The sequence below is a fragment of the Lampetra fluviatilis genome, chromosome 1, assembly GCF_964198595.1.
Source record: "Lampetra fluviatilis chromosome 1, kcLamFluv1.1, whole genome shotgun sequence".
NCBI classification, from domain to species: Eukaryota; Metazoa; Chordata; class Hyperoartia; order Petromyzontiformes; family Petromyzontidae; genus Lampetra; species Lampetra fluviatilis.
The window spans coordinates 8,608,829-8,626,248 of record NC_136275.1 but is presented as its reverse complement, the minus strand read 5'-3'; the positions used below and the strand labels follow the sequence as shown (position 1 = coordinate 8,626,248).

At 44.8% G+C, this 17,420-nt stretch overlaps 1 protein-coding gene across 2 annotated transcripts; it reads right to left on the bottom strand.

Annotated features, from left to right (window-relative positions):
• Positions 1-343: 343 nt before the first annotated feature.
• On the bottom strand, positions 344-9,594 carry LOC144933808 (cysteine-rich secretory protein 2-like). Of its 2 annotated transcripts, XM_078859010.1 has the most exons (7): positions 8,921-9,594; positions 6,241-6,424; positions 5,776-5,878; positions 4,778-4,926; positions 3,585-3,685; positions 1,908-1,996; positions 344-779 (listed from the first exon to the last, which is right to left on the bottom strand). In XM_078859010.1, the coding sequence occupies exons 2-7, from the start codon at positions 6,364-6,366 to the stop codon at positions 640-642; spliced, it is 708 nt and encodes a 235-aa protein (XP_078715136.1). In that variant the 5' UTR covers positions 6,367-6,424; positions 8,921-9,594; the 3' UTR covers positions 344-639. The 2 variants fall into 2 exon arrangements, with proteins under 2 accessions (XP_078715136.1, XP_078715225.1); XM_078859099.1 differs by lacking the exon at positions 8,921-9,594 and having other exon boundaries at positions 6,241-6,604.
• Between the last annotated feature and the right edge of the window lie 7,826 nt (positions 9,595-17,420).

Here is a 17,420-nt window from a genome sequence, read left to right as displayed (position 1 = left end):
TGCGTTACCGAAATCCTATTTTAATTTCAATCGGTGCTAATTTCTTCATGTATTTGCCGTGCAGTTCCTGTCGTTATAAATGGCAATGATAAAACAAATATATATTTTATTAAAGGTTCTTCACCTTTTTCAGTCACAACGGACTTCTAGAATAAAACATGTTTTAATTGTAAAATGTATTGCCTGTTAATATATTGACACTTTAAATAAACAAGACGGACACACACAACATTTATTTTTTTCATTGCTTTTATATTGTTCAGCTTTTATTTGTGTCAACTACTTCCACAAATATCTTGCATTGAAGCATATCAATACATTTTCATTTCTATTATTTCCTCTACACCATCTTGATAAAATAGTATTGTTAATCTTTAGCTCACTACATGGACTGCAAGTACATATGGTATTGTTGCTATATCAAATCAACTTGCACAGTAACAGTCTAAGCAAAAATAACAAACGGTAACTTTTTTTATTCCCGAAATCTAAAATTAGATCATTATTTAGATCGTATTCTTTCTAGAAAATTACAGAAAACGTTCCCCTTGTTTTTATTTGTCTCTTACTCTATTATTTATACTCAGAGTATCTGTTTGGTTGTTGTTGCTGGTGTATGGTATCCGGGTTGGTTTGAGGCTATATGACTTGTTTCGGGCAAAGACACTGTGCAGGACACATTAGTTTTATCGTCTTTCCAGCAGCATCATCCCCACATCCATAACGGTCGGCCATTACTTCACAATTGCTGTATTTGTCTTTGTAGAGGCATGGATTTGCTGTTAATTAAAAAGAAACGAAAAAGAAAGTAAAAATGGCAGACGTTTGTACTTTACCACTGCATCTTGTACGTGCCTAAACAAAATACAGCATGCATGTAATCACTGTAATTGTAAGATTTAACAGCATAGCAAAAGCTGTCACTGCCCCTTCAATCAGTGCAAGGGAAGACGCAATAAAGTTTAATTACTCACCTGTTCTCTTTTGCCCATTCTCCCCTCGCCCCTCCATTCGTTCCCGTCCCTCCCCTACCCTGTCGTGACCCCTAAGTTCCCCCTATCGTGGTCACTCATTCCTCAATCCTTGCACGCCCCTGCCATCTAAATCATTATATTATCTCAGCGTTTATTAAACTATGTCAAGCACCTTGACTGAGGCGCTCTATAAGTATAACATTATATGAGTAGATATCAAATAAACGCAGCTAATACTTGCTGAATTCATGGTCCACGTTTCTGTCGACCATTGCTGAGCACAGCAGGAACACAACTTTCTAGATAGCCTCGCAAAACGTCAGTGTCACTCTGGGCTCATATGGCAAACAATTAGGCCTTAGGGTATGCTTTACAAAAAAAAAACTTACTGGCAGCATGTAAAAATGAGGCTCATACAGCTTTATAACAGATGTCAGTAGGCAGTGAAAGGTAGTAAATGACTTTCTTATATAGATAATGTGTATAATACGTGGAAGCATGGGATGGAGGTCGATAGCAGCAGAGGTCTTGATGGACTATATTAAATAGTTCTGAGAATAGAGGTCAATGTTTATGAAAAATGTACAGATTCTAACACGTAAGATATTAAATAAAATTAGTTTTTATATATGGAGGATGTAGGTAGTTTTATAGCAAGACAGTGCTACCATATTTGATAGAACATAAGAAGAAAACATTGTGGATTTAATCAGGAAGATGAACTTGTGATTGGTGGAACGCGTGTAGAATGAACAGTGGCTATTTCCTGAAATGAGCACTGGAGTGAAACCTTGGAGGATGTTACACCAGGGTGTCAACTTTTATATAATTTTGCAATACAGCTGAAAAAATGGTTACATATGGTGTTATCTACAGTATTGGTTTTTGACCTTGATTTATCATGCTGCATGAAAAGGTGTCTGGGTAACTTACTGCACAAGTTGTTTACACAACTGTCAGGACAAGCTTCACATGGCTTCCCTAAGTCATATGGATAGTTCAACCTGGAGTTCTGGTTTCCACTGTAGAAAAGAACAGAAACATGCAAGGGCTTGTTAATGAAACAATACGTATTTTGTAGGCAGGACATTGCATGAACTGGCTGGAGTGCTATCCACGCCTGTATAAGGGGGGAAACACAGTACTTGTTCCATACATGCGAACCATAATTGGGATCTGGGCGAGGGGATTGTCACATCGTGGCCACGGCTGGAATCGGCCAATGAAGCTCTGATTCCACTTACAGACGCATGGACACGCGTTTTAACTATTTTTTATTTTTCCAGGTAATACCCACTTGAGCTATGTAGCTGTTTTTCAAAAGAGACCATAATAGCTCAACGAAGTGGCTTATCACATGGAAATGTATATTCTTGGTTCTTTCGGTAAAGTTACGCAGAAGGGTAATAATAATAAAAATATAACAATTCAACAATACAATTCTCACGACGTTTCCATTTCAACACAAGCAATCATCATCAGGTGTAAAAACCACAGCAAGAAAATTTGAAAAAAGTGGCGGGTTTAAAAAAAAAAATCTAATTCTCTTGCTGTGGTTTTCACACTTTATGATGATTGCTTGTGTTGCAATCGAAACGTCGTGAGAATTTTATTGTTTTATTTCTTCTTATTTTATTATTTCCCTTCTATGTGACTTCACCGAAAGAACCAAGAATATGAATCCCTGCAGTCACGAAAGCTTTAAATCGAAATGGAAATGTATTGCAGCTAAATACTCTAAACGCGTGTTTCTAAATGTGGAGAAAAAAAAACGGAGGACCCGTAAAAAATCCACACAACCACGGGAAGAATATGCACACTCCAAATATACGGGCGTCAGGGTCGAGATCGAACCCACGACTTCCTGAATAACAGGCGAGGCAGTTAACATATCGCCATCGTGGCGCCCCACCTTGTGTGTGTGTGTACCGCAAACCAGTCCAGTGTGCCCCCTGGTGATCATTTACGTAATGCAAGGTTCTATGGCAGGAGTCAGTCTAACCATTAAAAAGTATTAATTTATATCAAGTCAACCTCTCATGACTTCATATAAACTAGTACTTTTTAAATTACATTGGTAAACAAATAGCCCCAATCGCACGTTTTCTCATTGAAAATAGGTACATTTCTAAATATCACTGTCCTGATCACAAAAGCAAAGTTTGTGGGGAATAATAGCCATTTTCTATACTTTTTAGGCATAAGCAATTACGAAATAACACTTACTACCCATGAACAAAAATTGTGATACATAGTGTAATCAATCAATCTGACTGCTTTATATTGAATTATGTCAAGTGGAGCGAAGTAGGAACAGGGTACTCCACCCCAGATATGATAACAGTATTTATAACTACAAAGAAAGAAAAAACATATGTAAAGCATGAGGAGGTGCATGCTCAACAGTGACACAATAAGGACACATGCTAGTGCTCACGTAATGCACTGCAATTCAGATAACTATCTGAAGAACACCACCTACTTTTGCCCACCATTAGCTTTCTCTCCTAGAGATATAATTATCTGGAAACTGTTGTTGTACATTACCAGCATTATTCTTTAACATTTGACATTCTAACAAAACACAATCCACGTATTGAGCATACTTACGCTGGGCAATATTGGCAGACATAGAGGTACTTGAGATCCCCAGGGATATTTGGGCAGTAGTTGATCGCACACCCAACCTGATGAGACTTATACCACACCAGCTGCAGGAGACAGTGAACACAGTGGATAGATATAAAAATAGGTGTTACTATTTCTGGCAATAGAACGGGTGTCTGCATTAACCACATATACTTGTGGTGAACATGCAAAAAATGCTCTGATAGTACAGGCATTGTTTTTAAACTGATTGGTCCACATCAGAGACGGCGACATCATTGAGGTCCCATGGGAGATCCCATGATGTAGCTGCTCACCCCGAGCTCTCAATGTCCTGATAGTGCATTGTCTTTGTGCTGTTCACCTTTTGACGTCCTCTGGTCTAACAATGGTTGAGACTATACTCTAAAGAAAGCTGTCTCTGGTGTGTACCAATCGGTTTCAAAGACAATGTATATACTATCAGAGCATGTTTTTTTTTGCATGTTCACCACAGGCATATTTGGTTAATGCAGACATGATTCCTTGCAAAAAGTTTCAGTTTGGTGTTTTAACACCTGTTTTATTGCCAGAAAGGGCAAAACCTATTCTTATATTTTGATACGCGCAAGGGAGGTCCCATGATACAGTGGATAGACATTGTACTTTTGCATACGAATGTATCTTAAACACATCTACAAGAGTTCATGCAGGTTGCATATCACTCCAATAAGTGAAACTTGAAATACTATTTTAGACATTGTATTGGCAGTCGTGTTAAAGCACATTCTAAAAATGTCTTACTTCCACTACCGTTTAAAAACACTGACAAATACATAAGTCCTTGAAAGAAGAGCAACTGTAGGAAATTATAGGTAAATGTTAGGTTATTACCTATGCTACGTAGCTGCACATAACTCAGCACCTGGCCTGAAAACCGACATTAGTCAGTCAGTAGGCGGTGATCCCAATTAGTAATTTGCGGGTAACTTTTTAAGTTGAAAAATTGTCACCATTATGCCACACAATGGCCTACTCATGCCCAATGACGTCACGGGATCTTTAATGTCCGCCGTGGAGCGGATGGGACGTATTTTGCAGTGAATGCACCCATAATATTAACCAGGGCAGCCACTGGGGGTTCAACCGTGAAGCTGTGCAACAAGCGGCCAACGCACTGGGTCATGTCACCCGTCCAGAGTGTGCTCTTTACAAACCTGAGTGAAGTGTCCCACGGCCCCTGGGTGCTTGGCACCTTTCCCGTACTCAAACCCTGGAGAAATGACTTCGCTGTACCAGCTAAACACCACAGAGTCCCATGGGCGAGGATTCCCCGACAGGAAAATGTTCTCACCGCAGTTCCACTCTGCAGAGTAAATTGAACTTAAAATCAGCACACAGATCATGTCTCTCACCAAGCACGTGTTGATATGAATGTGTTACCAACGTAATGTAAGTATACCATAACGAGGTGTCTTATTTGTCTTTAGTGATGTAAAATAATTTTATTTTTGCACGCACATCCCTGAACGATTGATGAAAATTATAATATTATTTTTGTGATCGCACGCCATTACAAGGACGATGAAGATACTGGCTCCCACCATAGTGATGTTGGATTTTCCACACCTATCTCAAAGCTAACAAAAAAAATTAACGACAGTGGTTCATCATCAGGACCTCCTTTGCCAGTACCAAAATATACTAATAGGGTTTTTCCCCTTTTTTCTGGCAACAAAACTGACACCTTTTGCAAGGAATCATGCTTACATTAACCACAATACTTGCAGTCAAATGCAAACAAAAAACAATACTCTGAGAAAGCTGTCTCTGGTGTGGACCAATCAGTTTCAAAGACAATGCATAAATTATCAGAGTATTGTTTTTTGTTTGCATTTGACTGCAAGTATTGTGGTTAATGTAAGCATGATTCCTTGCAAAAGGTGTCAGTTTTGTTGCCAGAAAAAAGGGGAAAAACCCTATTAGTAGACAGTGGTTCACTTCGCCCTTTCCAGAACGCACTTTCACGTGCACACACAAGCCCAGGTGTGTGTTGTGTCATAAGAGTCTGATTGGTCAGCTCGGACCTGTGAGTCGTTCTTGTACCAGGATGTCAGAACATTAATTTCAGCTAAAAATACACTTGGATTACTAATGGTATGCATTAGTTATTATTTAACGGCAAGTTTGTAGAATAATAAAACTGCAAGCTTACTAATATTATCATTCACCCAGATGCGGTCAGCATCTGTACTGTGTTGAAATAAGCACTTCTCTGCCCACTTGAGGCTGTTTTTGGCCACGTCTGTATTGTATTCCTGCGAAGAGAGCACCGTCACATCCATTAGGACTCCATTGGAGGTATAATCAGTAGTATTAGTTTGTAAACAAAAAACTGCGACTTACGTCTTATTAATGACCACATCACGCATCAGTATATTGAGAATTAAGATAGCTATCAGGAGATAGCACACCAAAGGGGTATTGAATCCGTCTGTGTTGGCATTTTTATGCTATCTGGGCTCTTTTTCCATTCCTCATATGTTCGCAACATGCCATGTTACAGTGTAAAGGTAGCTGCGTCAGTTTTGAAAGGACGCTGAGCATTTCGCGAAGGATCTTGTTTATAAGGTGTTCGTTTCATGCGCTGTAATGGAGAAAAGTCACTCCTGTGTTTTACCATTTTGAGCATGTTATCAGCCCTCGGGGTGACAGAACGACGCAGCATGTTGTGTATTTCCTCAATTATTTTTTGATTTTCTACGAGGCTTGTGTCAAGTTTTTTCCAGGCATTGTTGTCGGCCATCACTCGTGTGGTGCACTCCAGGATTGACAGGGCCACTGCCACCAAAATCGCCTTGGTTCTGTGCAAGAGCAAGCGCACACATGCACAAGGGCACAATCTAACACAGAAGGCTCAAATACATTGAACATTTCATACAGCTTGTTTCTACAGCACAATTTTTGGCAGCTCACTACAATGGCTTACATGTTCACCCGTTTAAGCATTGTTATGTAAATAGACGGTAATATATGTTTTATTGTTGATAGATACAGTACGTGAGTTATGACTAGTCATGAACTGATCCGAGGGATTATGAACTTAAGAGAACAAATATTTACGTAAGAGATAAATGGATATGGACTCATCCACAATTGTGAAAAATTGTGGTCTATGGGAAAGTACTTCTATCCTCAGTGATGGGTCAAGGTGGGGGCAGTTGAGGTCAATTCTGCCGTATTACTCGTGTAGTACAGGGGAAGTCAGTCTGGGACACAGAGCCGGCACTCGGGGGCTGCTGGAGTTGCCCCTGCATTGTCAAGCATCCCTTTTGGCCACCCGAATGTATCCCCATTATGGTGGGCCCCCCACACAACAGCTCTAGTGCCCCCCCCCAATCCGTGAGGAGCTGGAGCCGAGTCTGCTGGAGATGTGAAAAGGTCTCTAAAGCTTTGCTTTGCGGATAAATGTACCGGTGGGATGGCGGAGGGGAACACACAATTCCAATGGTGTTTGCACACAAAAAGGTATATAAAGAGTAGGTAGCCACATCGACAACAGTCAACTTATTTCTACGCCGAAACCCGTCCTGGTGAGGAATGTGCTCATCTCCATTGACGATACTGAGTCAGGGGTGGAAATTCCACTTTTCTGTGATGGGAGACAGTATATCATAGTTTTTCTTAACAGTGGGACTAATTTAATGAATCACTGAGTGATGCTGAACTCTTGCTCACATCGAGTTATATACTTATGTATTTTTTGTGTTAAGCTTCACAACTGTGTAGATTCATACCGGTAGTATATTCCAGTTAGCTGTGTGAGGATAGAGCCCAAATTGGCTCATCAGGCCTGCCTCCACCTGGTACAAACAGTACCACTTATATGACTGAAGCCATTTATTAATTATCAACCATTTCTGGTTGATACTTTGCTTCAGTCACGTAAATGGCAATGTGTGTATCAGGTTGGAGGATGAGCTTATTAATCATTTACATAGCTAACCCGAATATATTAATGATACGTATTGTACTGCATTTGATTACTGAGGCCTTCTGAGGTTGATGTCCCCCAGTAATGATTCCACGACATGAATTGTCACTGAAGCAGAACTCTCCCTTTGGTTCGCAATGTCACGGATCAGTGTCAGTTACAAAAGTTCAACGCTTAGGTCAATGAGCCCCTTTGCTCAGATGATGTCATCATCATGATCAGCCGAGGTCAATCCACTGCTGGGTGAAGGCCTCCAAAAGCCGCCACCACCTCCGACAATCCCGCAACACAACAATCCACCTCGGGCCTGCACATTTAACTGACTTAATCACCCCATCACATCAGTAGACAAGGATGTCTCGGGACCCCCAAATAATTGACCCCTAACATTGTTTTTCCTTTACAGATTCATTTGTTTTAAATAAACGTTACTTCAAAAAATATTACGTTTTCGTGAATTTAATGGGGCAACAAGGCATCTGGACCACCCTGTACATTGTTACAAACATAACAAAATAACATGCATTATAAATATAAATATATTCAACCTCTGCATTTGTAGGTACTTTACAACACAATACTGTGATATATATATGAATATAAAGGCTGAATTTCAACTATTTATTATTCAAAGAATGTTCAACTTTGACGAAGAATTACACGTTTTATACTGTACTTACGCGAACATTTCTGCGAAGGGATAAAGAAAACGCTTTGGTCCAGCAAGGTCTTATATAGCAGCAGCCAAGACAAACACATGATGTCACTCACAGAGATTAAAAAACACGTAATAAACGTGACGCACTTTGAAATGTAGTATTAGCCAAACATTTTATTTAAAAAAACACAGTGTAAAGGTGATCGATATTAATAACTTCACAGCAGAGGTGGGACAAAGTCATTGTTATGCAAGTCCAAGTCGAGTCGCAAGTCATCAAATTCATGACTCGAGTCTGACTCGAGTCCAAGTCACATGACTCGAGTCCACATCTCATAGGTGGGACAAAGTCATTGTTATGCAAGTCCAAGTCGAGTCGCAAGTCATCAAATTCATGACTCGAGTCTGACTCGAGTCCAAGTCACATGACTCGAGTCCACACCTCTGCTTCACAGCCTCTCAGACATAACCATAACCCCTCTAATGATACACTATCTCGCTAAGAGGCAGACTAAAAAACTTAAACTATTTTTATTTTTCCAGGTAAGACCCACTTGAGCTATGTAGCTATTTCTCAGAAGAGATCTGGCCACACATGATAGCTCAACGAAGTGGCTTATCAAGTGGAAATGTCTTGCAACCAAATACTAAATGTGGAGGGAAAAACCGGCGTGTGGGTCGGGATCGAACCAACGACCTCTTGCATACCAGGCGAGGCTTCAGGCGAGGCTTGAAGCTCGGTGCCAACAAGAATCCTGGTCTCAATGCGAGACTTCACATACACGAGCTGGCTGTCCAGGTGATGTCTTACGGACACCATTTCTAAGCACAGGGCCCAAATGCCAAAACGTCAAGCCGCCAGCAACAAACAGCACCATCAAAATTGTGATACAGCATATAAGAGTTAAGGCATTTCTTGAATTGAGCGAGGTTATGAGAACTTAGGGGGGGGGGAAAGACAATGGGAGAGAATTCCAGAGTTGAACAGTGCGAGGGAAAAAAGCAGTGAAATGTTGCGACCTTCAGTGTAGTGGTTGAACATGGTATGATGAGATGAAACAGTCAGTCTGGAAAAATGAGACCTCAACATGGGTGGAGAAATCAATGAGTGAAGTCACAGAAACAGAAACCACCCAGAATAGAGGTTTTTGGGCTAGATTGCTGAAATATAAATGTGTCGTTAAAACCGCCACCACACGACACAGCCAATTAGTAAGGTTTGTCACGTAAACAAAACGTGTCAATTTGTTACTAGCTCATCACACCGGTGTGTTGGAGAGTAAACCCACAATATTTACAATTTACTATCCAATACACCGATGTGCTGACATACTTGGCTGTTGGGCGGTGGTGGGTTTAACGACACATTTCTACTTACGCATTCTAACCTCAAAATCTCTATTATGGATAATATTGGTTGTGAAGGTCTAACATGTTCAACAAACAGAAACCATGATAGTAGCGATAAAAGGGTGGTAAGGAGGCAACTGGCCACTAGTGAGCATGTGACTTGAGTGAATAAGTAAGTGCAGGATCAATCACCCTCACTGCTTTACATTCAATTATATCAGGGACAGGGATCTAGGAACTGGGTGCACCACTCCCGATATCACAACTTTGGCCGAATGTGTGCTTTATATATCAGCAGTAATAATTGCACAGAGTTAGAGAGGCATCGACCCGGATAAGAAAGCCAAGCTTCTTTGATGCCTCCTTAGCCAGATTAATACTACAGCCATTCCATGACAGGTCAGATGAGATTGTTGTGCCAAGCAGATTTATGATTTTACGAGGGATAAAAATATATTTTTTATATATGCAAGGAGGAACTGTGGCATCGACAGTTTTGTGTGATATTATCAATGACTGGGGTTTTTTTAGTTGAACAGAATTAAAATGTGCGCAAGAAAATGTGTAGACTGGGCCAACTTTTTGAAACGTACACATTTCTCACATAAATGAACACGCTGTAATGATTAGCTTCACTTTCACCTCAAAGAGCGGATTAAATGTAGATCCTTAATAAACAAGTTGTTTGGATTGCATATCGCATTTCCATGAGCCACAGAATTCGAAAACCTACTCGAGTTGCTACCCTGTCGCTGTGTGTCCACACTTGCGAATAATTCAAGTGAGCAGCCATTTCATTGGGCATACATTCTCCACGCCGATTTCGCTGGACTGGCTGGCCTTAATTCTCCATATTATAATGTGGGCAAAGCAGAAGTGCATGATTAAGTCTGATAACCAACTGGAGTTCACTTCAATGGACTTGAGTTGTCCGTACGTGGAACGTAGGTACAAGTGCACATTCTCTCCTGAGCAAGATATTGTCTAGTTCAGATAAAGAAAAGAACAAACAAATTAACACCAATGTATAACTACTGGACATCATCATTGTACTAAATCTAAAATAAAACTAAAAAAACCTCAGAGCTTCAAAAATGTCAGATCTGTGATTAATCACGGGCTTACTTGGTAGTACTATACACACACACCATATTTGGATAATTTCTGTTAATATTTACTTATACTTTAGCTAACACTTATGATGTTTAACCCTGTCATGTTTGAGCGGGTTTTTAGATTTTCCAAAATACTTTGGCACTGATATATAAAACCAAACTGTAGTGAAAAGCAGAACTTGCCTTTGATAATAACGCAAAAAATAAATCGCATTGTGCTACATGCCAACCATTTTATTTGCGCAACAGAAAAAACATTGTATTGTTGTCAAATGTGGTCAAGCTACGTATCAGGTTTCTGAGGCAAAGACGCCCACCTATTGCAATCATATTCAACCTGCAATAGAGAGTGGATATTAATAATTCAAAACACTTCTTCAGGCCCACTTTGTCATCTGACCTAGACCTAGAATCACAACCACCCTGCACCACGAGCACCACCACCACCTAGGGCATGTACATTTCTGAGCTGCCAAGACTTGGCACCAGGCAGTGGCTGAGAGGATGTGGTGATGGTAGTGTGGTGGCACAAGTACTGTGGACTGCACACGCTTAGCACACGGACATAGCCGCCCATACCACGCTACTCCCGCTCGGCCCACAGCGCACAACACCGCAAACCATGGTGTGTTTCTGCTGCCATGTAAAAAAAAACATTCATTATGACAGCTGGGATTTAGGCGTATTATCTTAACAATTATAGGTGAGGAAAGATGCGCCCATCAATTAGTTTTAGACCAACAAATGTCGTCATATATTTACTGTTACCGTTACTAATGCGTTAGCAAATACAGAAAGGGCTTCTCTTTAATTCTGACGATGAATACATTTCTCAACTCTTTTTTTCAGGCAGAAATTTCACGCCTCAGGATTGGCTGTCGAGATTACTTGACCGCGGTTGGAGAATCATCTTCTCGGTGAGATCTTTCCTTTGCGAAGATTGTTTAGATATTAAGTGCTGCTGCTGCTGCCACACGGCAGCTGCACCTGCCATGATGCCACCTGCTGGGGATGGCAGGGAGCCGCTTGCAACTGCGTTCTCTGTGCTCAACAACAGAATCCGGTACAGGCTGGAAAACCGTAAGTTTTAAACAAGGTGCAGAAATGTATATAAAACAACAACCATTGGGTCAAAAGCGGCCTGGTCAGAAATGATAGCTCAACGAAGTGGCTTATGTGGACATTTATAGCAGCCAAATAGTCTAAACGCATGTTTCTAAATGTGGAGGGAAAAAACGAAGGACCCGGAGAAAAATCCACACGATCATAAGGAGAACATGCAAACTCCAAATATACAGGCATCAGGTTCGGGATCAAACCAACGACTTCCTGCATACTAGGCGAGGTGGTTAACATATCGCCACCATGCACCTTTAGCGCAGTGTGACTCCGTATTGTGCAGCGTATCGTTTTCGCCTATTCAGGGTGATGAAAAGGGACTCCATCCCTCATTGTATTGACCATCAAGACACCGACTAAAATTACACAAAATGTAAAGTAATGTAGTGTTTTATCGTTTTAGAAAAGCCAAAGCATCTTAATAAATACCTTTGGGAAATGTATTGATCTTCAGAATTAGGAAATCGCTGCATATTTGCTAATGCTTTTGCAAATGACAACAGTAAATAGAAGACAATTGGTTGCTTAAAACTAATTGATGGGAGCAATGACGCACGTGAGAGACGGGACTTCGGGTCAAAATACAAATACAGCATTGTTTGCTCAATGGACATATTTGAACATGTCTACTAATATATTAGGGTGCCCATTGCTTAAGGGAGGAGCAGTGGCATATGTGCAGAATTAACAGTGATCTGATATGTATTCCCATGCTGTTCGATCGTATTGGAAAACTTAAATAGAAGTCTCTGTGCCAGACAGTTTCACAGACCGAGTATACTTCGATGAATGTCGAAGTTGCTTGAGGTTACACTGGCAGCATGCATCAATGTGTGCCGTAAGTACATGCATGTCTAGTGTTGTAAATATTGACGAATAAACTTCTTTATGAGGCACACGTTGTTTATTGACTTTCACTACAGGGTCCCTAGCATGAAGGGTATATCAGTCCCTTCACCCGATACCTAGGCATTATGGCCTCCGAACTATACGGGACCTAACTCTGGTCACCCGTTCCCTATCGTCCTCCGGCTGGGACCTAGGGGAGGCTAACTGACCCCGACCTCCTGGTCTGTGGGTCCTGACCACTGGCCTCACTGAGCTCCAGCCCTTAGAAGGGCTGCAGAGCTTGGGGTCCAGGGTCCTATTCTCCAGCCCGGTATTCTGTCTCCGGCGTGTAGATAAATGAGCCAGAGCTCTGAGAGCACTGGGTTATATACCCGTTCGTGGCCGGCTCCGCCCTGGCCACGCCTTCCTTCTGGAACCTTCTGGGCCATCCTGGAAGGTTTACATCATTCCCCTGGTTTCCCCCCCAGCTGGGGGCCCAGGGAATGTGTTCTAGGATCCGTTAACCAGGATCCACCGTTGGCCTCTATCTGGCCCATGGCATTTGCCTTGGTGAGGTAACGCCTCTGCACCCTATTGACAGTAAGTGGAACTGCAGGGCTATTGAACGGTGAGTGAGAATCACTCCTACATCACCCCCCCTGGCTGTAACAATTTAACGAATATTTCAAAACCGTGAACATGTAAAAATAACGCGTGTGCCTCGCAAAACGTAACAAGACCATTCCGACATAAATACCCCCTCAACAAGAACACACAATATATACATATGTAACACGAGAGAACCGAACGAACACACACCCATGAACACGCGCGACGCGGTAATAACAAGCCAACGGGCAACGAGAAAAAAAACTGAATTTTGAAAGGACCTCTATGCTGCAAAGGTACGAACACTCCACAGACCTGCAGTAGAACGCGGTGCACGGCATCAACCAACCAGACCGCGTATGTGTGAGGAAATGAACGAGGCCCTCATGAAAACCCCCAAGTTTTAGCGCGAGTGCGTGTTGCTGGCCCGTCGTAGGGAGCGGGTGGCTTCCTTGGTGGTACAGGCGGGGAGGGTGAGTTGGCAGGCACACCCGGGGAGGCCCATGATGACTCGGCGTCCGCAACGGGCGACCTTGTATTGCACGGCCCCATCACTCCCGCGTCATCTGCAGGAATGGCGACACGACTGCAAAGTGGGTTAGGCACCAACAAGGCATCACTTGTCTCGTTGGACGCGTCGCACGCTCGGCCCCCGTGATGTGTGTGTGACGCGGGAATGCGTGGCGCGACAAAAGACTTCAACCGGGAGGGGTGAATGAACCAGCGACGCTTTCCCCATCGAATCTTAATGCACTGGGGCCAAACAACCTCAACAATTTCGACCGGACCCCGCCATGGCTTAAGAAGTTTGGCCGATGTGGATACCGGCACCTGGGGACAATGAAGCCAGGCTTTGTCCCCCGCTGCCCACGCGTGTGTGGATGTCTTAGGGGCATGCAGCCGCAAATTAGCACGCTGGCGAGAGGCCGAATTCTTAATGGCGGCCTCGTGCGCCTCTGACAGTTTACGAAGGTTGAACCGCAGATAGTCTGCGAGTTTTGATGTTTGCAGCGGCTGGTCGATGCGCAAGCATTCTTCCGCCGGGGGGACTGCATCCCTACCATACATTAAGAAAAATGGCGAGAAGCCTGTCACTGTGTGCGGCGCCATTCGATATTCGGCGAGAACCCCAGGAATTTGCAAGTCCCAGTCGAGCTGGGATTCATCAACCTGGTGGCACAGCATAGAGGTGAGAGTTCTATGCAGGTGCTCTACCATGCCGTCAGTTTGAGGGTGGTAGGATGAATTGCGCACCTTCTTTGTGCCCAACAGGCTGCACACTTCGCGCAAAAGGGCACCCGAGAAATTCCTTCCCTGGTCGGTCAGCAGCCGTTCGGGAGCACCCTTGTTCAGGACGTAGCCCTGAACCAAGGCATCCACGACGGCTGCTGCCGACTGGTTGAGGAGAGCCCAGGCCATGGGCCAACGAGTGAAATACTCCACCCCAACCAGAAGGTACTTATTACCTCTCGGCGTAGTAGGGAGAGGCCCCAGGATGTCTAAAGCCACCAGCTCATTCACGCGAGACACGGAAATGGGCTGCAAGGGCGGACACGCAGGCCGCGCTGGCGGTTTCCGGCGTGCGCACTGGGTACAGCCCTATAGGATGTCGGTTATGTCACGCAACATACCCGGCCAAAAAAATTGCAGGTGCAGCATACCAAGGGTTTTGTAGCAACCGTTCATGTGCTGCCCACATGGCCTTACCCTGTAGCACAGAGGTTACGACAATCTTATACTGACAGGAATCACTGTCCCAATGCATGAGAAGACCCTGTCGCAAAATGACGGAAACAAACCAGCTCTGGCACTTGGCTGGATCACTGACACGACGTCGTAAAGCCAGCAGAGACACGTCTTCCAACTGGTGGTAACCCCATTCCGCTAGCGTCAGACCAAGCAGGTCATCACAGACCGTCACCTCAACGGGGTCATCAAGCGGAACCGGGTCAATGGGAAGAGTGACAGCCACCATTGTAGGGGGCGCGACAGACTCCGTCAGCGGAGGCTTGCAACGGCACGACCCAAAAAAACAAGCGCATTTTTGAACCGGCGGAAGACGAGACAACGCATCGGCATTAGTGTGTCGGGTACCTTTACGGTAAGTGACGGTGAAATCGTAGTCCTGAAGAATTTCGAGCCACCGGGAAAGCTGGCCGGATGGTTGGTCTACCTGCAAAGCATATTGCAATGCGGGGTGGTCGGATCAAACAGTAAAATGCCGACCGTATAGGTACGGCCTGTACTGCTGAATAAAGAAAACAATAGCCAGCAACTTGCGGCAGGTTACACAGTAGCGTTGCTCGGCAGGAGACAACACTCTGCTACCATACGCGACGACTTTTTCGACGCCGTCAACAATCTGGGAGAGCACCCCGCCAATCCCAGTGTTGCTGGTGTTAGTGTCCAGAATGAATAGCTCCGAGAAGTCGGGGTAGGCCAAGGGCGGTGCCTTCACGAGGGCATCGCGTAAGGAATCGAATGCGGCCTGCTCAGCTTCCCCCCACTGAAATTTCACCCCTTTGGATGTGACGGCGTGGAGTGGCTTGGCGATGGTCAGCGAAAGTAGGACGCGAAGCCAAGTAAACTGCGAACGTCCCCCACAAAGGTGGGGGTCGGCCACGAGCTGACACATTTTGTCTTCTCAGGATCGGTGGAAATTCCCAAGCGGCTGACTATATGGCCCAAGTACTGCACAGACTCGTGCAGAAGATGGAATTTCTGCGGCTTGAACTTCAAGTTAGCAGCGCGCATTTTCAGAAAAACAGCTTGCAGATGCTCAAGGTGCGCATTGAACGTGCGGCTAAAGACGATCACATCGTCAAGGTAAATGAGGCATGAGTCCCACTGGAGCCCAGCGAGGACAATTTTCATGAGGCATTGGAACGTCGCTGGGGCCGAGTGGAGACCCATGGGCAAACGATTAAATTCAAAAAGGCCCTGCGGTGTCCGAAAGGTGGTCTTATGTTTCGATGCTGCGTCGAGGGGGAGTTGCCAGAACCCCGACAGGAGGTCCAGCGTGGAGAAGTAACGAGGATCGGCAAGCGTTGTTGGAGGGTGGCCGCCGGCGCTGAGGCGAGCTGGTCGGAGTCTATACGAAAATCGGCGATCGCTTGTCCGATGGCGTCCACTGTAGCGGGTCGCTGCCGTGATGACGCAGCGTCCGTTGATTGGCTGGAGCTGTATGCCTCGCCCGCCAATGACGCGGCGTGCTGTGATTGGACCACAACGTTCCCAAGATGTATCTGGCTTCCGTGTCTGGCGGAAGCACATGGTCCCTAGGGGGAAATTTCAAAATGCGCGGGCTGTCCGATGGCGGGAACTGCCGTTGGCGGCTGCTCCGTTTCGCCTGCAGCCTCCAGCACCGTCCCGCCTTGGTTAATTTCTTCAAGAATAGAGGCCGCAGCATGAAGTAGTTGGGCGAGGCGGGAGTGCGCAGCGCGGACCCCGTTGCCTGCGCCAGGAGGGGCGATCGGTGGCCGGGCTGGTGGTTGGGCGGCCGGCAGCACGCCGGCATCTTCTGCACAGTTTTCAGCCCCCGCAGGTAAGTCTGAGTTATCTTCATCCAGGCTTCGCACGCGGGTCGTTCGTCTTGTTTCCATATTTTAACCACTTCTGACTCCAGTTGTAGTGTTGTAAATATTGACGAATAAACTTCTTTATGAGGCACACGATGTTTTTTGTCTTTCACTACAGGGTCCTTAGCATGAAGGGTATATCGGTCCCATCACCCGATACCTAGGCGTTATGGCCTCCGAACTATACGGGGCCTAACTCTGGTCACCCGTCCCCTATCGTCCTCCGGCTGGGACCTAAGGGAGGCTAACTGACCCCGACCTCCTGGTCTGTGGGTCCTGACCACTCGCCTCACTGAGCTCCAGCCCTTAGAAGGGCTGCAGAGCTTGGGGTCCAGGGTCCTATTCTCCAGCCCGGTCTCCTGTCTTCGGCGTATAGATAACTGAGCCAGAGCTCTGAGAGCTCTGCCTTATATACCCGTTCGTGGCCAGCTCCGCCCTGGCCACACCTTCCTTCTGGAACCTTCTGGGCCATCCTGGAAGGTGACATCATTCCCCCAGTTCCCCCCCACCCGGGGGCCCAGGGAATGTGTCCTAGGATCCGTTTACCAGGATCCACCATTGGCCTCTCTCTGGCCCATGGCATTTGCCCTGGCGAGGTAATGCCTCTGC